Source organism: Pseudorca crassidens, chromosome 4 (genome assembly GCF_039906515.1).
Source record: "Pseudorca crassidens isolate mPseCra1 chromosome 4, mPseCra1.hap1, whole genome shotgun sequence".
Taxonomy (NCBI): Eukaryota; Metazoa; Chordata; class Mammalia; order Artiodactyla; family Delphinidae; genus Pseudorca; species Pseudorca crassidens.
The window spans coordinates 135,034,312-135,061,522 of record NC_090299.1 but is presented as its reverse complement, the minus strand read 5'-3'; the positions used below and the strand labels follow the sequence as shown (position 1 = coordinate 135,061,522).

Here is a 27,211-nt window from a genome sequence, read left to right as displayed (position 1 = left end):
CTAAAAAAAACTGAGGCCAGAAAAATATGAGAACCTTTTCTTTGGCAGCACTACATTTTTCTGACATCACATCCCGAATAAGCAGCAGCCTTTTCTTTCCTCCTTTGTCAAGTTGACGTTCCCATGAACAAGAGACGATGATTGCAGTGTGGATGAATAGTGTGGGGAGTCACTGGTTATAATTAAGAAATGCCTTCAGACGAGAAGCTCTGACCCTTCCAAGAATGCTTTCTCTCTAATTCTCAGTATCCCATGAAAGGAGTAGCAAGTAGCAGTTTCTCCAGTATATAAATGAAGAAACTCAGAAGAAAAACCTAGTCCTGGGCTTCCCTGATGGCGCAGTGGTTGAGACTCCGCCTGCCAATGCAGGGGACACGGGTTCGAGCCCTGGTCCAGGAAGATCCCACGTGCTGGGGAGCAACTAAGCCCACGCCACAACTACTGAGCCTGTGCTCTAGAGCCCGCTAAGCCACAACTACTGAAGCCTGTGCACCTAGAGCCTAGGCTCCGCAATAAGAGAAGCCACCGCAATGAGAAGCCCGCGCACCACAACGAAGAGGGGCCCCTGCTCACTGCAACTAGAGAAAGCCCACGCGCAGCAGCGAAGACCCAACGCAGACAAAAATAAACAAAATTTAAAAACAAAATTTAAAAACAAAAACAAAATCCTAGTCCTGAGCTCAGAGTCATGAAGAAGATCACTTAAGGAACAGACCTAGTTAAGCTTCTCCATCTTGGGTCCTGCAAATTGTTCATCCTAGTTTCTCTACTGTTTCCGTGGTTGGGTGACACTTACTGCCCCAGAGATCAGGCTGCAGCTGGGAGAACAGAGTAAGAAGTGGCATGCAGATCCTCTCATTATTATTATTATTATCTCTATTATTATTTATTATCCCCTATTATTGAAGTTGTCAAGAGTCAAACGTCCCCCCAGCAAGACTAAAACAAGGTCCTCTTTCCAAAAGGGGAGCGTGCTGAACTTCCTACTGTTCATCAGGCAGCAATAAAATAGTCTCTCTAAGCCTTTGAGAAGTTAACTCTAGCCTTAATTTTTGAGTTACTTCAGGTGTTTCTCGCTGCTGGCTAAGGAACAGACCAGATTTTCCAAGACTGGCCCTAACTTTTTCAACAACTCCACATCCTACCAGAAGGTTTTCTTGGCATTTTGCGTTTAAGGATCAGTGCCGTACCCAGGAGTAAAGCGGAACAGGTTGGCACTAGACAGCAGCAGCTTTGCTCTTTTGAGCCAGCAGGTGAAGAGGTTGAGAAACGTGCGGCGCTGGGCATCAATTTGAACATTTAGGACCTTAATCCCGAGCGTGCACCCTGGTCCCTGTAAACTGCTGCCGTCGGTCCTCAGGTTAAAGATGCATCGTTCACTTGAAAACTGTCCTATAGCGTCAAATGTGTGAGTCAGCGTGTTCCAGGTCTTTTGTTTTTGAAAGTGTCCTTGGCCATATGGGGTATCTGCAGTCACCTTTACAGTCAAGATGCATTAGAACTTATTTAAATTTAAATTTTTAAGTTTAAAAGCAGGTTTCTGGATATTTCAGTAGAAAATGTGTTTTATATGCTTATAAATAAACATGTTTTATCTGTTTATAGACTCTGACCCCTGCAGGCAGTTAGAAGTTGACAAGATGTGGGTTTACCTAACGCTGTGTTAACTTGACTTCGCAGGAGCAGATCCCCTGGTGGAGAACTTTGAGCCTCTGTACGACCTGGATGACTCTTGGGACGAGGATGGAGAGGATGAAGGAGTCCTGCCAGGAACCACTCCTCTGGATATGGCCACCAGCTGGCAGGTGAGTGCGGCTCTGCCCGTGTGCTCGCTGCTCCTGAGGGAGCTCCAGGTCCAGGGACGTCAGAGCAGGTGGCCTTCCTCGGTCTTTACTCCCCAAAGCACATGCCTGTTATTTTTTAAGAAAGTCTGCTTGTCAAGAGCTGTATTTATCTTGAAAAGCCTATCTGTGAAAGATCTAGGTCAGCAGAGTTCTGAGTGTAAAAGTATATGGCTAATCAGATCAGAGTTAGATGAGAGAAACACAAAATTCACGTTACAGGTTACCCACTCTGAACTTACACCACAGTCGTTCCCATCTCAGTTTCTGAAGCCAGGATAACTGTTACGGTTGGCTTGAACTTCGGTAAGTGATTTCTGAACATAAAAAGAAATGGGGATTCTTCTGAGGATCTGCACAAATGTAAACAAAGTAAACAGCCTTAAAGCTTTCCTCGGAACTCTGCTGACCTGAGATCTGAAGGCGAAAGCAGTTACTGGGTCTTTTGGGCGTCGGGAGGGGAGCCAGAGGGAGGAGGTGGGCGGCCCAGCTGAATATTAACCCTTCGCAGGGCCAGGTGCCGCTCCCTGTCCAAAACTGCCCGCTTGCCCCTCGCGGGCCGCGTGGGTTGAGCTGAGTGACCCTGGCGGAGAGACCACACGGCTCTCTTTACGTTGAACGCCTGGTTTTCCCAGAAGCCTCACCACAGAACACAAAGATAACCCACTTCAGTGACCCCATGTGGTCCTCGCCCAGGTCAGCCAGCCACCGAGTGACTGCAGAGAGCGCAGAACAGCCCCCAGAGCTATGCAGTTTTGGTTTTTTCCTCCCTTTTAACCTAAGACTTTTCTGGCCCCGCAGTTAAAACGTGGATGGTGCCAGGAGGCTGACCCCAAGCCCTGTGAGCGTTTGTACACCTCAGTTTGGGCACGTTCGTAAAACTCGCTCTCAGAAGCCTTTTCACTAGGGAGGAGGGGCAGCCGCAGAGCCCAGCTTCACAGCTCAGCGTGAGCTCAGCCCCCTCCCTAGCTCTCAGGGAACATCGCTGACCCACACGTGGCTGACTGGGTGGCCTAGACTGCCTCTGCCCCTCAGCAGGGCCGTGGCCTTGGCTCTGTGTGAGGCTGGGTTGGGTCTTGCTCCCCACCTCAGGCGGCTCCCGTGGAGCACAGCCTCCCAGGCCCAGAGCCCCCCAGAGGGCACGCGTATTCCCGGGCGATGGTACTGACCCCTCTTCCCATTCCTCCGTCTTTGGGGTCCTGGCCCCTCCCGAGGAGGACACGCCGAGTCCTTTATATTACAGAGAAGCAGATTTCCCTCATGGTCCCTGTAACGTGCAACATCTCCCCGTGCTTTTCCTCCCAACAGGTATTTGACATATTAAATGGGAAACCCTATGAGCCAGAGTTTACATCTGACGATTTACTGGCACAAGGTGAGTTGTGGGAGAAGCGAGTTCTTTGAGCCAGTGTCATCTCCAGCTTGTCACTGAAGGGGGGGGGGAGTCAGGGTGTGCTTTGAAAGGCACAGGGGCTTCTCTCAGAATCAGGAGACCCTGGAGGGGCGCCACGGAGAAGGTCCGGCTGTAAATTACGACAGCGTGGGCTGCTGCCGACTTCCACGTGAAGGAACGTGACTGCTTCCCCGGGGCGGGAGGGTGAGCGGTGTGGCAGTGATCCATCCCTCCGGAGCGTCTCTGGTCGGTTAGGACGGTCTTTATTCTCTTCAGGAGACATGAAACAGCTGACTGAAGATGCGAAGTTGCAGCTCTACAAGTTGCTAGAAATTCCTGATCCAGACAAAAACTGGGCTACTCTGGCACAGAAATTAGGTTTGGGGATACTAAATAATGCCTTCCGGCTGAGTCCTGCTCCTTCCAGAACTCTCATGGACAACTACGAGGTAACACGTCGTCTTACATCTTTGGCTACGTTTATTTGACTTTGCTCTGTCAACACCATTGGCCGGAGCATAATCCCTTTCCTTCTCCCTTAACTCTGAGGTAGAAAATCAGTCATTACCCGTGTCCTGGGAGGGTTGACCCAGGAGAGCAGGAAACCCACCTTGGCTGTTTTCAGACACCTTGAGACTTGCTGCAGAAATGCTACTTAGAGTGTCAGGATGGTCACAGAACTTTGATCTCGCTGAACAAAGACGAAAGACTGTAATCAACCTTCATGCCTTGCCCTCCCCAAGAACATGCCTTGATCGCATGTCAGCACATGGAACCAGTGACGTGACTCCTTTCGGAGCCATTACCTGGTGATGCTTTCCTTTCTAAAACGAAAAGGTAGAAAAACACGGGGTGAAATTACTTTCTGTGGCAAAGTTCATCATCAGCTCGTTTCTCAGTGGTTTCCAGAGCTTCAGGGATATGGGGTAGACTTCACTCTGGGTAGAGTTTTACTGCCTCAGCACCTTCTCTGCTTACTATAAAGTGCTTCTCCGTGATTTCCTGAGTGGTCTTTGAGCTGAAACAGGAAACTTGATTCAAAGACCGCGTATCTTTGAGTTGCTCTCTGCCCTGAGAGCAACCTCCCAGGCTGCCGGCTATCTCGGGGGAAGGGGCGTGCTGTCGTGTTCACAGCCTGCCTGCTTGTCCCTGCACAGCTTTGAATGCAGAGACATCCTCTTTCTTCATTTCTGTCTCGCAGGTCTCTGGGGGGACAATAAAAGAGCTGGTGGAGGCCCTGAGGCAGATGGGCTACACCGAAGCCATTGAAGTGATCCAAGCAGCCTACTGCACGTCGGGCAGTGCGGCCACCAGCCCGGTGGAGGCTGCCCCCCAGGCCCACTCGCTGCCCTTCTCGCCTGCTTCCACAGGGCAGCAAATAGGTAAAGAAAAAGGATTGAAAAAGCGGTCGAGACATTTCCCCGCCCTGCCAGGCTGGCGCCTTCAGCCTCTGGGGCTGTGGTCTGTCCTCCCCACCACCACCTCCCGGACACGCCGTCCGCTACATCCGTCTCCCTCGGGGACCATAGGTTGTACTGTCTTCCCCTCCGGACGCTACCATTCAGGGGAGGGGCTGTCCCCACAACAGCCACATGGGCACCCGAGTCGCTCAGGTTCACGGTAAATACCAAAACAGCAGGCTGCAGGCGGTGAAGGCCAGCATTACTTCTCTCACTGCTTAAATTTACGAAAGAGAGAGAAACGTCCAGACCCGGGTCGGTGGAGGCAGGACTAGCGCCCCAGGCTGTGGACTGACGCTGCGATGTTTCCCACCGCTGCCCAGGCTCCCCTCCTGTGGTCCTGTCTCTCCTCCCTTCAGCCTCCCCCCGCGTCCACAACGCTGCCCCGTCACCCCACCTAGAACGCGTGCCCTAATGGACTCCCAGCGCCACAGTCCTCCATTTCCCTTCAAATGTATTCTCCCGCCCTAACAACCATTTCTCTCATGCTCTCTCCTCCTACGCTGCCCACACCCCTTCCCACTCCTCACTCATCCCGTGTCCTCGCCTCACTCCACCGAGAACAGAGAAACCACTAGACTTCTCTCATCTTTGCACCATCAGACCTCCAGCCCGCCTGGGCCCGCCTCTTGCCCAGCCAGGTCCTGCTCCTCTAACCCTCGCTTTGCTCTCATGCCTTAGCATTTTCTCCCTCCCGACTAGATCCCCTCGCAAGCGTGCTGTAGTTTCTCTCATCTTTCTTTTCAAAAGAAGACGGAAACAAACATCCCCTTGATTCCCCCATCCCCTTTAGCCGCAGCCCGATTTCTCTGTTCTCCTACCCAGCCAGGCTTCCCGGAAGAACTCTGTAGCGTTCTTCTCTCCACCTCCTCTCCTCTCTCCTCGACACCCTGTGCCTGCACCAGGCCCCTCTCACCACGAGGACCGGCGTCTGCTCACATCTGGTCGCCATCCGCTCGCAGCGCGCATCCCGGGGGACCGCTCTTCAGACAGCCTCCCCTCCGGGCTCTCCCCTGGCACGCTCACCTCCACACTCACCTTTTAAAGTTGCAGCCTCCAGAGCCCCATCCTAGGTGCTCCTTACTTGTCCTCACCTGCCCAGGACTCTTGATACCCACTCACAGCCAGGCTCGGCGCTGGCCACGGAGGTCACAAGCACTGCTATCCTCCAAGAGGTTGCGACTGCGTGTGAACGCTCGCTGGCCCCGACCGCCCCCACCCAGCCCACCTCCATCTCTTGCCTTGATGCCTGCCGCAGCTCCTAGTCAGTCTCCCTGTTTCCAATCTCTCCGCCCGCCTTCAGGCCATTCCCTACACAGCAGGTAGTGTGATTCTTTTTAAAAATGACGTTCCTCCCTCCCCTTCATTCAGCCATTCAACAGATCTCTACTGAGCACATCTGGCATGCCCACTCAGCAGTGTTGCAGGCGTTGAAGATGGGTCAGTGAGCAGCAAAGACAGTGTCCCTGCTTTATCTGCTCTCTCTTTCAAACATCGCTTTCGCCTGTGCTTCCTCCTGCCCCCCTGCCCTGCCGCGTGTTCCTTCTGCCACCCCAGATCACTAGTCCGATCCAGGCTCAGGGTCTTTGAGCTTTCTCGTCCCCTTCCCCGCAAAGGTCCTTACCTGGCGGGCTCCTTCTTGCCGTTCAGTTTCAGCACTGGTGTCACCTTGCTGGGGTGGGAGGGCCCTTCCTAGGGGAGTGAGGACAGGTGTTGTGCACGCTTTAGAAAGGAATAGCGTATCCACCAGAAAACCACCCACATCTCCTGTCATATGACCTGACGCTCCGTCTGCACAAACAAAGAAGTAGGTAAATACTTATATTTTAAAAAGCCTTAAGCCCTCAATTTGTAGTTATTTTTAAAATACCTCACAGTTCCTAGCACATAACAGAAACCCATAAAGATTGATGGGTTGAATAAATCAATGACAATAGCCATGCCCCTGCCATTAAGGTCTTAACGTTTTAACACTGGAATTTAATATACAAGAAGATAGCTTTTTGATTCGCGTACGGTAGACTTCTGTTTCCTTGGTCACTCTCTCCCTATAGGAAATAATTCACATTGCTCAGATCCCTCAAGACACTTCTCAAAGGAGAATCTGACCTAATTGCCCAGTAGAGGCTCATTTTCATCAAAATCACTCACTTTTTTGGCTACCAAAACATTTTTGAGGCAATGTATAGTGTCTAATAGCATACGAGGCCCAGAGGGAGATCTCATTTTTATTTCCTACTTCTGTCACCAATTTATTTTGCCTACGTTCAGCAATTTCCCCAGCTATAAAATAGGTAATACAGTGGGTGGAAAAAATACACCTAATTTCTAAGAAAAAAAAAAAAAAGGTACACTTTGAGTCTAGAGAATTCAGAAAGGATTCTGATAAACATGAGGCTAGATTATAAGAAAGAGGTGAAAACACCTGGCTAACTTTGACATTTTCACACTTTTTATAAAGCTCAGTGTTTTCTGTCCCCACCCCCCCACCCCCCCAATTCCCCCCCCGCCCCGCGCCGTGAACAGTAGCAACACCTGGGGCGGCGTAGGTGGGCCCGTGGTGACTGGTGGAGGGGAACAGGCAGAATTCTGCAGCCCACGAGCCTTCCAGATACACACGGGAGCCCAGCGGGGATGGCCGTGTTCCCCGTGCACCCCCGTGAGTCCGTGCTTTCTCCCCCCAGACGAGTTCCGGGACGACAGCGTCTGTGACAGCGGCGTAGAGACATCCTTCTGCAAACTCAGCTTCACAGAGTCTCTGACCAGCGGCAGCTCCTTGCTAACTATTAACAAAGTGCCCCACGATTACGGGCAGGAAGGACCTCTAGAAGGCAAAATTTAGCCTGCTGGCAGCTTCCAACACCGAGTAAACCAAAGCTCTGAAATTCCACCGCGTTGTCCAGAGGAAGGAAGTGCATCCGAAGTGCTCCGAGGAATACCGGCCTGCTTGGATCGCGCTGGGTGTAATTCAAGGCCTTAAATGTGGATTTCTTCTTTGGTTCTGAAATGAATTTTAGTTCAATTGACTTAGCGATAGCGTCTACGATCACAGCCCGCGGCTGGGCTGACGCCTCTTCGGGAGTGCGGTAGCTTGTTGAGCTTTACCAGCTGCTTTCTGTTCTCATTGCTGCTGTCCCTCTGCTGCTTCCCCACTGTCATTAAAAGTTGTCACAGTCCCTACTGGGTGTTCCTTCTGGCCGTCCATAGCACAGTTGTGCATTCAGATTAAGGATTATGAATTTTAAAGTGAGAGTTATTTGGTGTGTGATTTTAAAAAAAAAAAAAAAAAAAAGGCTCATTAGGACTTCCCTGGCTGTCCTGTGGTTAGGACTCGGTGCTTCCACTGCAGGAGGCCCGGGTTCGATCCCTGGTTGGGGAACTAAGATCCCGCAAGCTTGAGTGGCTGGAAAAAAAAAAAAAAAAAAAAAAGCTCACTGCTTTTCCTAATGTGGTTCTCTCTGTGATTTGAAAAAAGAATATGTACATGTCAGTATTTAAACATGGTTACAATCAGTCCTGAAAATGGTATTTCCCCCCTTTGGCTGCATTTTGCTATTGTAAATATGTTTTTTAGATCAAATACTTTAAAGGAAAAAATGTTGGATTTATAAATGCTATTTTTTATTTTACTTTTATAATAAAAGGAAAAGTAAATTGATGAGCTCATCTTGTTTGATCTCTACAAATATTTTTCTAAGATTATTCCTTATAATCACGGGATCATTCCATAGCCTAGTTCTCACATTCACAGTTCCCTCGAGAATCAATTTTTTGATCCAGAAATGAGCAAAAAAAAAAATATTTCAACCTGAGATGAAAGCTTTGGGTTTGTCAAATCCTTGCCAGGCTCATTTCATTTAGGCTCTGTCACTTCATCTTCCTCCATCATCTCATGCAAAACTGTTTCCTCTTCAACCCTCAATGTGTTCCCAATGCCTCTGCGATGCATAAAGTATTGAAAAGCCTTCCAGCACGAAGCTTTACTGAACTCTTCACTCAAGAGGTTGAAAATAAGGGAGAGGAGAAATGAAAAGTGTTTGAATGAGGTGCTGTGGAACCCAGATCCTTCTTCCACAAAGGACTTGTCAGCCCAGCTGCTGGGGGCACACTAAACCAGTCCTTCATTGTCATTTCAACAGTCTTCACCAGCTATAGATTCCATCTCAAGAAACCACTTTCTTTGCTCATCCATAAGTAACTCTTCATCCCTTTAAGATTTATTATGCGGTTGCAGCACTTGAGTCACATCTTCAGGCTCCACCTCTAATTCTACTTACTGTTTCCACCACATCTGCAGTTCATTCCTCCACTGAAATCTTGGCCCCCTCCAAGTCGTCCAGGAGGACTGGAATCAACTTCTTCCAGACTCCTGTAGGAATGTGGATACTTTGACCTCTTCCCATGAATCATGAATATTCTTCATGGCATCTAGAATGGTGAATCCTTTCCAAAAGGTTTTCAATTGAATTTGCCCAGATCCAGCAGAGGAATTTCTACCTATAGCCTTACAAAGTGTATTTCTTAAATGATAAGACTTGAAAGTGGAAATTACTCCTTGATCCACGGCTGCAGAATGGATGTTGTGTTAGGAGGCATGAAAACGTCATTAATCTTGTTGTGCATCTCCATCAGAGCTCTCAGGTAACCAGGTGCGTTGTCAATGAGCAGTCCTATTTTGAAAGAAATCTCTTTTTCTGAGCAGTAGGTCTCAACAGTGGGCTTAAAATAGTCAGCAAACCATGTTGTAAACAGATGTGCTGTCATCCAGGCTTTGTTCTTCCATTTATGGAGCACAGGCAGAGTAGATTTAGTGTACTTCTTAAGGGCTCTAGGGTTTTTGGAATTGTTAAGTGAGCACTGGTTTCAACTTAAAGCCACCCGGTACATTAGCCCCTAACAACAGAATCAGCCTGTCCTCTGAAGCCAGGCATTGACTTCTGCTCTCTAGCTATGAAAGTCCTGGATGGCATCTTCTTCCAATAGGAGGCTGTTTCATCAGCATTGAAAGTTTGGTGTGTGGTGTGGCCACCTCGTTCAGTTATCTTCGATCTTCTGGATAACCTGCTGCGGCTTCTACATCAGCACCTGCTGCTTCACCTTGCTCTCTGATGTTATGGAGACGCCTGCCTTTCTTCAACCTCTTGAGCCAACCTCTGCCAGCTTCAGACATTTCTTCTGCAGCTTCCTCACCTTCCTCAATCTTTACAGAACTGAACAAACGGAGGGCCTTGCTCTGGAACAGGCTTTGGCTTAAGGGAATGTTGTAGCTGGTTTGATCTTCTATCAGCAATAAGGCTCTTTTGCTTTCTTACCTTTGGTGTGTTCACTGGAGGAGCACGTTTCATTCCCTTCAAGAACGGAAGGGAATTGGCTTGGCTAACTGCTGCGAGAGGCCTCGTTTTCAGCCTTTCTTGCCTTTCGACATACCTTCCTGAGCTTGTTCGTTTCTAGCTTTTGATTTAAAGGGAGAGACGTGCAACTTTTTCCTTTCACTTGAACACTTAGAGGACTTTGTAGGGTTATTAACTGGCCTGCTTTCAATATTGTCGTGTCTCAGGGAATAGAGAGGCCCGAGGAGAAGGAGAGAGACAGGGAACGGCCATTCGGTGGAGCGGTCAGAACACACACATCATTTATCGGTTAGGCTCACCGTCTTCTATGGGCATGGTTTGTGACACCTCAAGACAATTACAATAGTAACATCAGAGATCACAGATCACCATAACAAATACAATAATAATGAAAAATTCGAAATATTTCAAGAATTACCAAATTGTGACACAGAGACACGAAGTGAGCAAATACTGTTGTAAAAAATGGCGCTGGTTAACACAGGGTTACCACAAACCTTCAATTGATAAAAAAATCAAAACAAAAACCCCCTGCAATATCTGCAAAGCGCAATAAAGAAAAACGCAATCAAACGAGGAATGCCTGTATTCCAGTTTTCGAAAGTTCTACGTTTAAAGTAAAAACAGTAGCTTGAGTCTCCATGATTCTCCAACAGCAAACCCACGCCTCCATTCCTCCGCCAGTTTCATTCCTCTGTGAGAAACAGCTATTTTCCAGGCGGCCACGACGAGGCCTCCAGTCTTACGGTATCGTGCGGACACTCCTCCTCCTGAGGGGAGGGGCCTACGTTCCTTCCCTGTACATCTAGCCGGGTGTGTGACAAGGGGAGAAGTGATGCTAAGGGATTTCCAAGGTTAGGTAAGAAAATGCAATACAACTTCAGTCCCCCTGGGTCGAGTCTCTCCCTCCTGGAACCCAGTCACCAGGCATGCTCTGAGGGAGCCAGTGGCCACGTGGAGAAGCCACGTGTAGGTGTTCAACCAACAGCCTTCACCAAGGTCACAGCCAACGCCGGCGTCAACCGGCAGATGTGTGAGGGAGTGAAGCTTTGAGAGGATTCCAGCCAGAGTCACACCTGACTAGCCTTCACGCTGCCTCAGCTGACACGCGGAGGCCTGCCGCAGTGGCAGATTCAGGAGTAAATGAAACAATGGCTGATGTTTTCAGTCTTAGGTGTGGGCTGGCTTGTTACCATCTCCAGGTCTCTAGCCCAACAATTCCCACACCAGGAGGTCACTTTAAAGAGACGCTGATGGCAGCAGGAACAACGAAGCAACTCATGCCCAGACTAAAAATAACATTCCCCTACTTTAATAAGAAGCCCTGCTTCTGTTCCAGAAACTTCCTCTCTCTCCTCCCAGATTGCAGCGCTGGCCTGAGCCTCTGCATGGTGCTCAGACAAAAAGGCTACCAACGCTGTCTGTGCCTCTGAGGAAGGAGTGTTTTTCATTTTGGACCAGCAGATGGGGAAAAATACCAGAAGGAATGCAGGAGGCAGGTGGAAAGCTACAATGGGCCTGAAATAAACCTTCCCAGGAAGCTGTCTCTCGGCAGGAAGCCATTTAAAAATAGCTTCCTGGACTTCCCAGGTGGTGCAGTGGTTAAGAATCCACCCGCCAATGCAGGGGACACGGGTTCAAGCCCTGGCCCGGGAAGATCCCACATGCCGCGGAGCAACTAAGCACGTGCGCCACAACTACTGAGCCTGTGCTCTAGAGCCCGTAAGCCACAACTACTGAGCCCGCGTGTCACAACTACTGAGCCCACATGCCACAACTACTGAAGCCTGCGCACCTAGAGCCCGTGCTCTGCAACAAGAGAAGGCACTGCAATGAGAAGCCTGCGCACCTCAATGAAGAGTAGCCCCCACTCGCCACAACCAGAGAAAGCCCACGCGCAGCAACAAAGACCCAATGCAGCCAAAAATAAAAATAAATAAATAAATAAAATAAAAATAGCTCCCTTAGAACCTTCGTCATCTTTTGAGCTTTCTCTACCCTGCAAGCATAACCTAGACTTCTTCAGGATCAGCAGTCTTTCTTTTTTGGCTGTAGGAAGCCAGCCTGCTACTCATTTAACCACCGGAGTCCCCTGCAGTAGTTGGATGTGGCGAGGATATTCCCAGCACCATCTCGGAGGGCAGCCCCACAAACCCACAAACCGGACCCTCTGCATCTTAGCAGGAGAAAAGAGGGGAAGGAGTCAGGCAGATTTGAGCATTTGTTATTTGCCAGCCCCTTTGCTTTAATGAATTCTAGTGATAATTCTCATGACATCCCCATGGGGTACATATTTAACCCCAATTTTACAATGAGGAAACAGATAATCTGAATATTAACTAACTCACCCCAGATTCAAATCCAGGTGTGTCTGATTCCACAGGTTATTCTTTAGCCATACCTGAAGTCCTGTATGTAAGAGAGAAAGAAAAAAATCCATACAAATCTGTATAAGGATGATGGAGTCATAATGTACCCCAGGCAAAATGCAAAGTGAACCCAGAGTATCACTAAAAAGATATGTTGCTTAAATGTTCACATGACTTGATTTTCCCTGTAATAACAGGCTAAGATGCTTAACTATAAATTATTCATAGACTGGAGGTCTCTAGTTGCATCTCTTTCTCCTCCTTATTTTGTGTTTTGGGGGGAATTTTCTTTCTGATTGTGCTTCCGCAGGTAATGGACTTCTGCACAGAAGTCCAGAGAAGATGGAACTAAAATTCTTTTATTTTCTTAAGGATCACAGAACTTAGGGCTAGACAGTATCTTAAAGATCATCTAAATAAATCATCCAAATTGCCATCTTTTTTTAAACACCTACGACGTGAAAACATCTCCTCCCTATAATCCTCAGTATAGCTGCTGCTTTGTTTCACCACCAATCCCACAGACTGCAAGTTCCTGTCCATGGGTTTTCTAGGTTCGTCGCTTGGGTTTGGGGTTGAGGGAAGTGCTGAGGAGGGGCGTGAAATTAAATGGATAGCATTCTCCGTTATTATAGATTCCCCTGTGTCTGTAATAGCCTGCTTCCATTACCCTGGACAAGTGACTAGGTCCACAAATTGTTAGTTTCTTAGAATAAGAGGGAGGAAGGGGCTGAGACAGCATTTTCTCACCTCCAGCAATTAGCTTTTCCATGTTGATACCTCTCTCCAAAATGATTATTTCATTAAGATATCACAACAACCCTCAAGGAACGAAGATGTGTATTCGGTCTAGATTTCTCGAGCATCTGTCACCTGCCAGGCTCTACAGTGAGTGGTGACTCATTATCCCATATAACTTGTGCAAAAACTCTGTGAAGTAAGAACTTTGTTGCAATTTTACAGATGAGGAGACTGAGGCACACATAAAGCATTTAAACCACAGGATCTCCTGTCTCCACTCACGTGTTTCAATAAACCACACTTGCAGTAGGGGACAGGGGTGAGTAGGGCGTCTCTCTTCCACATAGTCATGAAGGGATCCAGGCTGACAGTGATTCTCCCGCCAACCCTTGGCTCCTAAGGCCTTGCTGGGGGTGATGGTCCGGTCAGCTGGAAGGGAGAGCACGGAGAAGTACGTGTGGGGGTTTAGAATGGGCTCCTTCCTCCCTCACACTGCACTGGAAAAAAACTTTAGTCCCATGGCCACACCAAGAGCTGGGAGGCTACCTACGTGGGTGATGTGATTTTGTTCCCAGTATCAGGTTCCCAGTATCAGGAGGGGGGTTGCTTTTGGCAAACAGGTCCCAGTTTCTGGCACAAATCAAAATTCCTTACCTAAAGGATGGAGATTGAACCTGAAGTTCCTTCGAGTTCCAACTTGTGTGCAAACATCCACTCCCTCTGAAAGTCACCTGCAATCATGGTAAATGGCCGTGACCAAGGGCAAAGTCATTTCCCTGGATTAAGAAGGAAAGAAGCATTGGAAGGACTGTCACAGGTTCTCTTACGGAAATCCTCAGAGATGACCAAGGGTATTAGATCAGGTAGGATGAGGGGAGGGACAGCTACCGCAGCAACGTCTTGTTATCCCTGCTCTGACTCAGGAGGACTCCCGCTCTCCAGCCTCCATGGTCTGTAGTCCCTTAAGTGCCGTGCAAGAGCCCTTGGGCATGTGGATGCTAAAGCTGAAGGTCTTCAAGGGGCCGTGGTGCTTGGGATCCCACCCAAAGGAGAGGGACAAGCAAGTTCATCTTTCTTGCAGTCTGCAGAGAACTGGCAGAAGACTAGCAGATGAAACTGAATTCTAGCAATCCCATCTCCCAGGCTTCCTTCTTGGGACTCAGGAAGCAGAGTTGGTGCTGAAGATGGTGAGATGAAACCTTGAATACGATGGCATCAGCTCAGGGAGGGTGACGAGTTGATGCCGGATACCAGATAACCATGTTGCTAGGTCTATTCTCTGGCCAGAGAGAGATTTTTTTCTCTCCAAACCTGTTTTACAGTTTTCCTTCCCTTTCCTAAGGCAAGAATGCACAACTGAAGTTATTTTTGCTTCAAAAATTTTAAATGAAGGGCTTCCCTGGTGGCGTAGTGGTTGAGCCTGCCAATGCAGGGGACACGGGTTCGTGCCCCGGTCCGGGAGGATCCCACATGCCGCGGAGCGGCTGGGCCCATGAGCCATGGCCGCTGAGCCTGCTCGTCCAGAGCCTGTGCTCCGCAACGGGAGAGGCCACAGCAGTGAGAGGCCCACGTACCGCAAAAAAAAAAAAAAAAAAAATTTTAAATGAGAAACTTCATGCCATGATTTTTTTTCTTTTGCAGGACAACCAGTTTGTCACTTTGTTCAAACGTAAATGTTCTCTTTTGCTTTTGAAATAAACTTCCTTTCGTAATTTTGAAAAAATATAAAAACAAAACTTGTAAACACGAATTCTGTCTTTTACAAGATATTTTCAAATATTTATTCTCATAACAATCTGAGAGGTAAAAAGCAGGCAGGGGGAGTAATTCCTGCCATTTTCCACAGAAACAAAAAGATGCTGAGGTGCCTGGAGGTCCCCAGTCTAGTGTAAGGGGCTGGACTCAGCCATCAGTGCTCACACTGTGCTCCTGGGCCTCTCTCCACAGGCAATCACGGACCGCACGGCTGCTCTGAAAGGCAAGGTGGCGTAGACGTGCCCAAGAGGGGTAGGCGAAGCTGCCCAGGTGCCGGCACTGAAGGCTGGTACACCAGTGGGAAACGGGCATCCCATCAACAAAGGACTCGGCGGCTTCAGTACGTGAGGCACTCACGCTAGTCTCTGCAAATGAACCCCAGAGGGGCCGCGAGAGCCATGCTGGTTTTCTCTCCCTACCCAGCCTCCTTCAGCCTCACTCTCCTTCTTTGGCTCTGGAGCCCTCAGAAGCTTCATCTCAACACCCTGCCTGGTTCTGCCCATTTCCTTGTGTCCCTTCCATCCCACCAAAATTCAAGCCAGGGCATCCGAAATGCTCCCCAAGGGGCACCGTGTTCATGCGGAATCCTGTCTCATAGCCTGGCCCAGAGAGCCCAAAGGATCAGCAGTCACATCCCTGTGAAGACCCCCCGCAGCTCCACAGGCGGGTACCACCACCGGAGCAGGGCCGCCCCAAAGAAACATTCCCGTCTCCTTCCTAAGTACCACCCCCTGCACCCCTTCCATCGCCGCCTGGGCCCCAGCACCAGGGGTGACTTTACCTCTCCCACAGACGGGGCCATACATGCTCAGGAAGTATTTATGTGCTCATGGACGACTGGGCAAGTCAGCCTGATGCCAAAGCAGCCCTTAGCCGTCGTCTCCTTCCCAGTGTTGATCTGGGAAGGTCAGAGTCACCATCTGGCCCCGACTGCTTTCCTCCCTCACCAAAAGCACGTCTTGAATGATGATCAACATATGCACACAGCAAATGCACCAGAGACCGTTCGTTTTCGTTCTGGAAGGCAAAGAGACTCCAGGTTTAAAGCTTCAAGAAAGAATGTGTGGCCAGCGAGTCACCCACAGGGCCACCGCCTTATACAGAAGAGGCCATGCTGGACCAGGAAAGACCCTCCATCGCTCCCTCCATCACCAGAAGTTTGGGCCTTTCTGCAAACCATGCCGTAACTCACGGTTTCAGTAACTCACGGTTTCAGTCCTTCTCGCTCGTCACCGTGGCTTTTAAGAGATCATCTGACTTCTCCCCCATCAATCAGCTATGCTGGAGGCTTTGTGCCAAGTTTTCATAGCTCCGTAGCAGTTAAATTGGGATTAAAAATCATTTAGATGCCCTTTTGCCCAGGTAGCAACAATGAAGGGAAACGAAATAAACTGGAAGGCAGACAGCAGAAAGAGTCTCTCTGCAGGTCTGACCCTTGGGATCATCAGGCTCACGGGTGCCCTGCCTCTGAGCCCTGGAGCTTAAACAAAGCTGCTGCCTTCCTTCCTCCCTCTCTCCCTCCTCCCCGCTTTCTCCCTCTATCCATCCCTCTTTCTTTCTCTCCTTCTCTCTCCCCGTCTCTTTCTTTCAAGAAAGACTCCAGAATTCCAGGACACTGGCATCCAGCTCTCTGAAGCCCGGACAGGGGACGGGGGTGGAGGGTGGGGGGCGGTCCCCACAAGCTCTTCCTTAGACTCCCCTCCCTGCTTTACTCTGGGGGAGCTTCTGGGAAACCAGTGCCCTGGCCCAGGGTCCCCTCCAGCCACCACCAGCCTCACTTCCTGTGCACAAGAGGCCTCTGCTGGAAGAAGCAGAACTCTGCACCATCACCGAACAGCTGGCATGCCTCTTGTTACTCAAATTTTTGCGTCAGTAAAATTGGAAGGAGGCTCACCAAAAGCAAGAAATTTAGAAATTCTTCGGCTTACCGCCTGAAAATTTCTCCTCCAACTCAGGTCACAGAAGACTGACGATTCTTTTCCTTTGGTAGAGAAAACTGAAATCATTCTGTTTCTTTTGGCAAGGAAAATGTAAGACCCCTAGGCCTGATCGTCCCAGCCACAGCCAACTGCATTCTGTGAGGAATTACCATCATAAGCCAGCATTTACAACTCACTTACCCGTCCTGGGCATTGTACAGCCTTTATTTTACGTAATCCTCACAATTCTATGAGACGGTAATTCCTATTAACCTCATCTTAAAGATGAGGAAACTGAGGCTTAGAAGTTAAGTGATGTGTCCAAGTTCAGTACGTGTTAGAGCCAGACTTGCATACTGGAGGTTTAATATCAGAGCAAGAGCCTGTACTGCCCTCTCCAAGGTCTGGCTATGTCTCACCTGCAAGCCCTGCCTTTATCCACAAGAATACTTCTGATTACAAAATCAGAACACCTGACTATGAGTGTATTAAACAAATAGAGGCTTTCTTTTAAAAATATCATTGTGGAGGCTTCCCTGGTGGCACAGTGGTTGAGTCCGCCTGCCGATGCAGGGGACACGGGTTCGTGCCCCGGTCCGGGAGGATCCCACATGCTGCAGAGCGGCTGGGCCCGTGAGCCATGGCTGCTGAGCCTGCGCATCCAGAGCCTGTGCTCCACAACGGGAGAGGCCACGGCAGTGAGAGGCCCGCGTACCGCAAAAAAAAAAAAAAAAAAAATCATTGTAAGAAGATCGGAGATAGATCTAGATTTTACATGGAATCTTGCCTTTTAAAAACGTTAATAAGTAATACAACTTTTAAAAACACTGCGTGGGCCTACAAAATCATCTGCTGGCCAAATATGACTTGTGTATGACCTGAACCACACTTTCTGCAATCGTACTTTCAAAATGACCAGGCAGGGGACTTCCCTGGTGGCGCAGTGGTTAAGAATCCGCCTGCCAGTGCAGGGGACGCACGTTCAATCCCTGGTCCGGGAAGATCCCACATGCCGCAGAGCAACTAAGCCCGTGCACCACAACTACTGAGCCTGTGCTCTAGAGTCTGCAAGCCACAACTACTGAGCCCGCGTGCCACAACTACTGAAGCCCACATGCCTAGAGCCCATGCTCCACAACATGAGAAGCCACCACAATGAGAAGCATGTGCTCAGTATTGAAGAGTAGCCCCTGCTCGCCACAACTAGAGAAAGCCCGCATGCAGCAATGAAGACCCAATGCAGCCAAAAATAAAATAAATTAGATACATTAAAAAAAAAATGACCAGGCAGAGTGATGAGCTGACAGCTCTGAGACAGAATCAAGGTCCTTACCTCTCCCCTTCCAGGAGCCACTGCTGCCCCCTCACTCCTATGGGCTCCCCTGGATGATGCTGTTTCCCACCCTCATCCAATGCCCTGAGCAAGTGCCGTTCTGCCCACCTCCCTAGGCTTTCCTTGATGACTTAACACAGAGGTAATGATTATGATCATAACATTTACTGAATACGTATTGTATGCTAACATTTACTGAATACGTATTGTATGCTATCAATATCTATGCATCAACCCATTTAGTCCTCACAGTTAACATATGAGGTATGATTATTATTATCCCACGTGTACAGGAAGACCCAGTAACTTATATGCAATGTCAAACAGCCTACTAATGGTAGATCTGGAACTCAAACCTATGTATGTGTGATTTCAAAGCCCATACCTTTAACTGTTGTAGGATGCTTTTGGTTATAAACTCAGAATACCTGACTACAACTGGATTAAACAAATAGGCCTTATTTTTTATAAGACCAGAGTGAGATGATTACAAGGCTAGTTCAGTAGTTCAACATCTCTGACATCCTCCTATTCAACACTGTTTCCTCAAGGTCACAAAAAGGCTGCAGCAGCTTCAAGTATCAGGCCTCACACAACAGCCTCTTAACTTTGGCAACAGCATAGGGTTCCTCCTCAAGTCTCTCTCTTATTAGGCAGGAAAACCTTCCCTCAGAACCCCACATTAAGTATCACCTCATGTTTCATTTGTCAGAATTCAGTCACATGCCTAACCCTAGACCAATCACTGGCAAAGGAGAATAGGATTAGTATAACCAACTATGATTCAGTCCCTGGGGCTGGACGCATAGCCACTTCTATTAGCAGAGAACAGGAGGAAATAGCTGTAGGATGGCCTGCCAATGATGTCTGTTCCAACTACAGGGAACATGTGAATTGTCTCCCAGGATCCAGTAAATTTTACAAAAGCTGTAATAAGTAACATTACAGAATAAGAACAAAGGGTTGTTCCCACATACATTATGAGACAGGAATGAGTACCAGTTCTCAACCAGAAATTTCCATGATCCCAACACCCCATTTCCCCAGATTTCTAGGCCATTCTGGTGTTGCTGTCATCCTTTGTACTCACTCACTGCATACACAGCACAACACGGCACAAGCTGGTGCTCAATAAATCCCGTGCAAAGGCTGAGACCTGACCTAAGGAGTTCAGCTGCATCACTGTTGCATACTTTCTTTTCATGGCAGGATTCAGTAACCTCTGTCTAAAGAAAATGAGAGACAGTTATAAAACATGACACAGTGATGTGATGCCCGTATTTCTGCAAAGCCTGTTCACTGTTTGGCCCCTATTTGAGGGCAGAGATGTCATGGCAGGTTAGTCCCCTTCAGCTTACTGATCACAAGCTCAGAGCCCAGCCTAGCTGACCAGCTGGTCTTGTGCTTTTCCTTCCTCGTGTATTAATTACAGTGACAGCCTTTTAAGACTCCTTTCTCAACTGACATTTCTTTCATTTATTTTTTTATCATAAACTTTCAAAAAAACTTTCCTGAAGTGTTGAACAAGATGGCCTTATCCTACGTTGCTCCCCCAGAGAATATTCTTCTGTCTCAACTCTGTGTCACTTTAGGAATGCTTGGGAAATATATCTCTCTCTCCTGTACTCCAGTTCACTTTCATTCCAATAGCGAACAAAATCTTCCTGTTTATTTTCCGAAGTCAAGTAAGAGGAAAAATGAGAAGAGTTTTAGTGAATGTGATTGAGAATATTACCATTTTTGCTGTTTTCTTGATTCTAAACTGGGAAGATGTAATCCTGCGAGCTGACCTCCTTCCATCTCACTCTGGAATGTGCTTTGCAGCCACACAGCAGAAGGACCGGATACTGGTCTTCCCATTCTATTAATGTTTGCATAACCACTAACAGAAAAGTCTTCTCAGAAATCCAAAGCCAAGAGTGACTACATCCAATTCTATGCCAGCAAACGCGGCAAAATAAATCCACTAAAATGGCAGAAATTATTAACCTCAGTGCCACATACAAACTGTGAAAGAACGTTTTGGATGTAACTATGCTCTTACAGAAATAATGTATATACAACACATTTCTCTCCTTTTATAAATTGTTGTCAGCATATATTTATGTCCATTCATTAATTTATTCTTCCTTTATAAATTCAGAAGTTTCTGACATCTCCCCTCTACATACACACTTTAAAAAAAATTCTTAGGGCTTCCCTGGTGGCGTAGTGGTTGAGAGTCCGCCTGCCGATGCAGGGGATACGGGTTCATGCCCCGGTCCGGGAAGATCCCACATGCCGCGGAGCAGCTGGGCCCGTGAGCCATGGCCGCTGAGCCTGCGCGTCTGGAGCCTGTGCTCCGCAGCGGGAGAGACCACAACAGTGAGAGGCCCGCGTACCGCAAAAAAAAAAAAAAAATTCTTAAAAGACATTTGCCTTGAGGAGGGGAATTAAGATGGAGGACATAGAGCTTCCCCACCCCCCAATCCCCGCACAGACAGAGCAAAAATACACCCACTTGTGGAACAATTCTCACAGAACACTAACTGGGAACTGGCAGAAGAAATCCTATACACCCAAAGCTGCTAGAAAGATCTCCATGTAACTGGGTCGGGCGGGAAAAAAGCATCAGGCCGGGACCTGTACTCCTGGGAGAGATCTGTAAGGAAACAAGGTTCGCATGGGTGGACCCTCGCCCAGAGGAGTGAACCGGTTGACTCACAATCTGGGCATCCCAGTCCTGGGGTCCTGCAAGGAGGAGACAAGACCCCTTGCCTATCAGGAAATCTGCTGGGACAGACAGAAGGGCTGGAGAAGCCTAGACTTTACTCGCGAGGAGTGTGAACGCCTGCAGGCATGCTAACAGGGCAGAAAAAGCCTTGACCTGGCAGCTGCCGCCTCAGCACACTTCCCAATGAAGGGTCCTGCCCACTCCTGTCCACTCTCAGGCCTGCTGTGAGATCTGGGCAAAGATTCAGTCTAGCTACACAGAGACAGACTGGGGCGCCTGGGGAGTGACCTAGGTAGAGCCACCGAGACCACTGTCAGCACTTGCTCTGGGCTGGCGGTTCAGCCGTGGCAGACATCGTCAGCACGCGCACCGGGCGGCACCACAAGAACGCGCAGCATCTGAGCTCTGAATCTTGGGCAGACAGGCCCAGGAAACGTGCAGGCGCAGGCAGCGGCTGTTTCCCAGAGAGAGCGCCCTGGCTCCCCCCGCTTCACACCATGGCTTAGCACCAGACCTGGGGCACACAGATCCAGGGATAAGCCACCTCAGGTCCTGCAGGCACAACGCCCCGACCCCAAGTCCCAGCCCACTCCACACCACAGCCTAGCACTAGATCTGGGACAAACACAACAGAGAAAGAGACGTGGCCCTGGGTTGCTTCTAAGCGGAACCGTGGATGCCTACACAGGTGGCACAAGCTTCACCTTTGGGGCAGGGCACACACTCAAGGGCAAGGGAACCTGATCAAACCCAACCCTCAGGGCTTCTACGCCAACAACTGGGCAGCAGACCCTGCCACTGACAGGGTGGTGACAGCCACAGGGGAAAGAGGAAGCCCCACCTCACATCCAGCACAGGCTCTAGACATTACAACACCAACCACTCCCCCTTAGTCTAGGGGAAAACAGCCAGCACACTCTTAGGAAAGGAGTGGCTGGCATCCACACCAAAACCAGTCCTTGCACCAAAAACACTGAACACAGAGAATACACAGGACACTCCCACATAAAAACACCCCTTTAGAGACTTCCTCTGGTGGCCCAATAGTTAAGAATCCGCCTGCCAACGCAGGGGACACAGGTTCAAGCCCTGGTCCGGGAAGATCCCACATGCCACGGAGCAACTAAGCCCGTGCGCCACAGCTACTGAGCCTGTGCTCTAGAGCCCACAAGCCACAACTACCGAGCCCATGTGCCACAACTACAGAAGCCCGCACACCTAGAGCCCGTGCTCCACAACAAGAGAAGCCACTGCAATGAGAAGCCTGCGCACCGCAACGGAGAGTAACCCCCGCTCGCCGCAACTAGAGAAAGCCTGTACACAGCAATGAAGACCCAACGCAGCCAAAAGCTAATAAATAAGTAAAATTAAAAGAAAAAAACACCCCTTTAAGGCCACAGTAGATAACTTTCTCTGTCTCTGTGAATTTAGGAGAAACAGTTAAGTAAAATGAAAAGGCAGAGGAGCTACTCCCAATTAAAAGAACAAGAGAAATCCCCTGAAAGAACAAATAATGAAACAGACTTCACCAGTCCACTAGATCCTGAGTTCAAAAAGGAGCTTTAAAAAAATGCTAAAGGGATTCAGGAAGATTACCGATAGAAATGCAGATCACTGTAACGAAGAATTAGAAACTATAAAGATGAACCAGTCAAAAATAGATGATTCGGGAAGAGATATGGGAACATACGTATAACTGATTCACTTTGTTATAAAGCAGAAACTAACATACCATTGTAAAGCAATTATACTCCAATAAAGATGTTAAAAAGAAAAAAATTAAAGAAAAAATAGATGATTCAACTGCTGAGATATAAACCAATCTACAAGCAATGAATAGCAGACTAAATGACACAGAAGAACAAATAAGTCATCTGGAAGATGGAATAATGGAAATCACACAATCGTAACAGCAGCAGCAGACAGACAATTTTTTAAAAAAATGAAAGTTACATACGAGATCTACGGGATAATATGAAGTGTGCCAACCTATGCACAATAGGGGTTGCAGAAGGAGGAGAGAGAGAAGGGCATCAAAAATGTATTTTGTTTGTTTGTTTTATGCTTTAGTTACTGAAGCCTTACAAGGTTATGTAGAGAGGTACCATCTTCAGTACCAAAAATAGACAAGAAAATGCTATCGATACTGGTGTACTGTAATGTGAATCTATATTGGTGAACAGAACTTTTTGTTCCCCTTATTAAAACCGCAGCGTCCTTTTCTCATTTGTAGCTTCCTGCATCACCCCAAACAATAATAATTATATATGTATATATGTATATGTACATATGTATATGTACACACACACATATATAAAGAATGACGTTGATAATGTGATCATGGAGACATTATCTTCACAAAAATGATGAAAATATAAAATTCTGTTTTCTTTTCTATGTCAACCCTAAGTATCCCAAATCCCCTTCATTTATAAGTGTTTGGTTTTTCTCTCCCCTCGAGGATACAGGTCATGTTTCCAGCCCCAGGTGGTATTCCACAGCTTCACCAACTTTATGAGAAGTCTTGTGCCTGCCCTCAAATATGACGGATGCACATGCTGGGTAAAATTATGTTTAAAAACGCCACTCCTGAGACTGTTGTTACAGAAAGTCGAGCTAGTTTAAATAAGATAGCACCCGTTTCACTATGAGGATTAGCAGTGCAGTGACTGACGGTTCAGATGGTCGGAGGACAGAGAAAGAGACTGATGGATAAAGTGTATCTCGAAGGAAATCACGTTCGATGTTAGATTGTCTGGCTTTTACATTTTAATTACTTCTTACAGAAGACTGCATTAAAAAACTTTGTACTTCTACGTAGCGATTTATCCATTCAGACCTTTTCTTTTCTTTTTTTTTTTTTTTTTTTGCGGTAAGCGGGCCTCTCACTTGTGGCCTCTCCCGTTGCGGAGCACAGGCTCCGGATGCGCAGGCTCAGCAGCCATGGCTCACGGGCCCAGCCGCTCCGCGGCATGTGGGATCTTCCCGAACCAGGGCACGAACCCGCATCCCTTGCATCGGCAGGCGGACTCTCAACCACTGCGCCACCAGGGAAGCCCAGACCTTTTCTTTTAGAACAAGAAGTTTACATAAAATCCTACCTTCTAAGGACTGAGAAAGTGCCGGCTGCAGTTATCATGAAGAAATCCTCTGGCTGACTTCACAGAGCTTGAGTGTGATCCTGTAGTCTTGTTTCCAGTTCCTGAGTCACCACAGTGATGTTCGTTATTAAGATTGTTTGCGGGAAACCGGGCTATTTTCCACAGTGGTTAAGCAATGTCTACACATCCCTTAAATATTCCTCTCTTCCTTGGGATAAATGTTAGCATTCAGAAGAAATCTTCTCATTTATGATTTGGAAAATTTCACGAGTGTAATCAACTGTACATTTAAGCAATAATTAACAAATATTTTTGGCATAAAAATTACGTTATAATGTTCTAACTTGTTTTATAAGTTTGAATAATGTTTTTGCCCCTTAATTGATTTTGCATTTGTGGATTTGATAATCAGACTGACAGTAGCAAATCTGATATCACTTAAATAGGTATACATTGCTCGTCTGTTTAATGAAGTAGTTAACATATTTAAAATATATAACACAAAAATTTTAGCATCCTCAACTTTTCCCAGAACTATGGCTTTAAGCACTTTTCGTATAAACGCGTATTGTTGATTAAAGGTGACGAATCCTAACCATCTTTTATTCGTTGAACTGGTGCTATGTTCCATCAAGAGCAATAAAATTTTCCCCAAATGTCAAAAAAAAAATGTATTTGAATAAATTATGGCTGAAAACTTCCCAAACCTAAAGAAGGAAACAGATATCCAGGTACAGGAAGCACAGAGGGTCCCAAACAAGATGAACCCAAATGGACAACACCAAGACATACCATGATGCAAATGGCAAAAGTTAAAGGTGAAGAGAGGATTCTAAAGGCAGCAAGAGAAAAACAGAGTCAGTTACAAGGGAAGCCCCATAAGGCTGTAGCCAATTTCCCTGCAGAAAATTTGCAGGCTAGAAGGGAGTGGCATGATATATTCAAAGTCCTGAAAGGGAAAAGCCTGCAACCTAGGATACTCTACCCAGCAAGATTATCATTTACAATAGGGGAGAGAAAGAATTTCTCAGAAATGCAAAAACTATAAGAATACAGCAATTTCCTCTTAGATTTCTTCAATGATCTCTTGGTTATTTAGTAGCGTATTGTTTAGCCTCCATGTGTTTGTGTTTTTTACAGTCTTTTCCCCTGTAATTAATTTCTAATCTCATAGAGTTGTGGTCGGAAAACATGCTTGATACAATTTCAATTTTCTTAAATTTACTGAGGCTTGATTTGTGACCCAAGATGTGATCTATCCTGGAGAATGTTCCATGTGCACTTGAGAAGAAAGTGTATTCTGCTGCTTTCGGGTGGAATGTTCTATAAATATCAATTAAGGCTATCCGGTCTATTGTGTCATTTAAAGCTTGTGTTTCCTTATTTATTTTCTGTCTGGATGATCTGTCCATTGGTGTAAGTGGGGTGTTAAAGTCCCCCACTATTATTGTGTTACTGTCAATTTCCCCTTTTATGGCTGTTAGCATTTGCCTTATATATTGAGGTGTTCCTATGTTGGGTGCATAAATATTTACAACTGTTATATCTTCTTTTTGGTTTGATCCCTTGATCGTTATGTAGTGTCCTTCTTTGCAGCTTGTAACAGACTTTATTTTAAAGTCTATTTTATCTGATATGAGTATTGCTACTCCAGTTTTCTTTTGATTTCCATTTGCATGGAACACCTTTTTCCATGCCCTCACTCTCAGTCTGTATATGCCTCTCGGTCTGAAGTGGGTCTCTTGTAGACAGTATATATATGGGTCTTGTTTTTGTATCCATCCAGCCAGTCTGTGTCTTTTGGTTGGAGCACTTAATCCATTTACACTTAAGGTGATTATCCATATGTATGTTCTTATTACCATTTTCTTTATTGTTTTGGGTTTGTTTTTGTAGGTCTTTTTCTTCTCTTGTGTTTCCCACCTAGAGAAGTTCCTTTAGCATTTGTTGCAGAACTGGTTTGGTGGTGCTGAATTCTCTTAGCTTTTGTTCGTCTATAAAGCTTTTGATTTCTCCGTCAAATCTGAATGAGATCCTTGCTGGGTAGAATAACCTTGGTTGTAGGTTTTTCCCTTTCATCACTTTAAATATGTCCTGCTAGTCCCTTGTGGCCTGCAGAGTTTCTGCTGAATAATCAGGTGATAACCTTATGGGGATTCCTGTGTATGTTATTTTTTGCTTTTCCCTTGTTGCTTTTAATATTTTTTCTTTCAATTTAATTTTTGTTACTTTGAATAATATGTGTCTTGGCATGTTTCTCCTTAGGTTTATCCTGTGTGGAACTCTCTGCGCCTCCTGGACTTGGGTGGCTATTTCCTTTCCCACGTTAGGGAAGTTTTCAACTATGATCTCTTCAAATATATTCTCAGACCCTTCCTCTTTCTCTTCTTCTTCTGGGACCCCTAAAATTTGAATGTTGGTGCATTTAATGTTGTCCCAAAGGTCTCTGAGACTGTCTTCACTTCTTTTCATTCTTTTTTCTTTATTCTGCTCCATGGCAGCTACTTCCACCATGCCATCTTCCAGCTCACTTAACCATTGTTCTGTCTCAGTTATTCTGTTATTGATTCCTTCTAGTGTATTTTTCATTTCAGTTATTGTGTTGTTCATCACTGTTGGTTTGTTCTTTAGTTATTCTAGGTCCTTGTTAAATGTTTCTTGTATTTTCTCAATCCATGCCTCCATTCTATTTCCAATATTTTGGATCACCTTTATTATCATTACTCTGAATTCTTTTTCAGGTAGGTTGCCCATTTCCTCTTCGTTTATTTGGTCTTACAGATTTTAACCTTGCTCCTTCATCTGTAGCACTCTTTTTGTCATCTCATTTTTTTTGATTAGTAGGGCTGTATTCCTGACTTGCTTGTTGTTTAGCATGAGGCGTCCAGCACTGGAGTTTGCAGGCAGCTGGGGGGAGCCAGGTCTTGGTGCCAAGATGAGGACCTCCGGGAGACCTCACACTGATTAATATTCCCTGGGACCTGAAGTTCTCTGTTAAGCCAGCAGCTTAGACTCAGTGCTCCTAACACAGCAGCTCAGGCCCGACCCCTGGACTGGGAACCAAGACCTGCAAGCCACACAGTGTGCAAAACAAAACAAAAACAAAAACACCAAAACACCATAAAAGCAACTAACAGAAAAGAGCATAACAATAACAAAGAATGAAAACTAAAATAAAATTAGAAAAATAAAAAATATATTAGAAAAAAATAACAATAAAAATGAAACAACAAAA

At 46.9% G+C, this 27,211-nt stretch overlaps 2 protein-coding genes across 6 annotated transcripts in view; one reads left to right on the top strand and one right to left on the bottom strand.

The window, feature by feature from the left end:
- Positions 1 to 8,352, top strand: part of NFKB1 (nuclear factor kappa B subunit 1) — a 132,193-nt gene extending 123,841 nt beyond the window's left edge. For all 4 annotated transcript variants that reach the window (XM_067736852.1, XM_067736850.1, XM_067736851.1 and 1 more), the window contains exons 20-24: positions 1,681 to 1,805; positions 3,150 to 3,216; positions 3,511 to 3,683; positions 4,436 to 4,616; positions 7,379 to 8,352. In XM_067736852.1, the coding sequence (XP_067592953.1) occupies positions 1,681 to 1,805; positions 3,150 to 3,216; positions 3,511 to 3,683; positions 4,436 to 4,616; positions 7,379 to 7,536 (704 nt within the window). In that variant the 3' untranslated portion in view covers positions 7,537 to 8,352. The remainder of the gene's footprint in view (positions 1 to 1,680; positions 1,806 to 3,149; positions 3,217 to 3,510; positions 3,684 to 4,435; positions 4,617 to 7,378) is intronic.
- Positions 3,679 to 27,211, bottom strand: part of MANBA (mannosidase beta) — a 149,736-nt gene continuing 126,203 nt past the window's right edge. The window contains exons 18-23 of one of the 2 annotated variants that reach the window (XR_010943172.1): positions 13,810 to 13,931; positions 13,438 to 13,584; positions 13,165 to 13,344; positions 12,394 to 12,454; positions 6,319 to 6,386; positions 3,679 to 4,439 (exon numbers count right to left, since the gene is read on the bottom strand). The gene's annotated coding sequence lies outside the window, so the exon portion shown is untranslated. Of the gene's footprint in view, positions 4,440 to 6,318; positions 6,387 to 12,393; positions 12,455 to 13,164; positions 13,345 to 13,437; positions 13,585 to 13,809; positions 13,932 to 18,329; positions 19,389 to 23,976; positions 24,078 to 27,211 lie in introns of those variants that run through there. The other variant, XR_010943171.1, reaches the window with a different exon arrangement.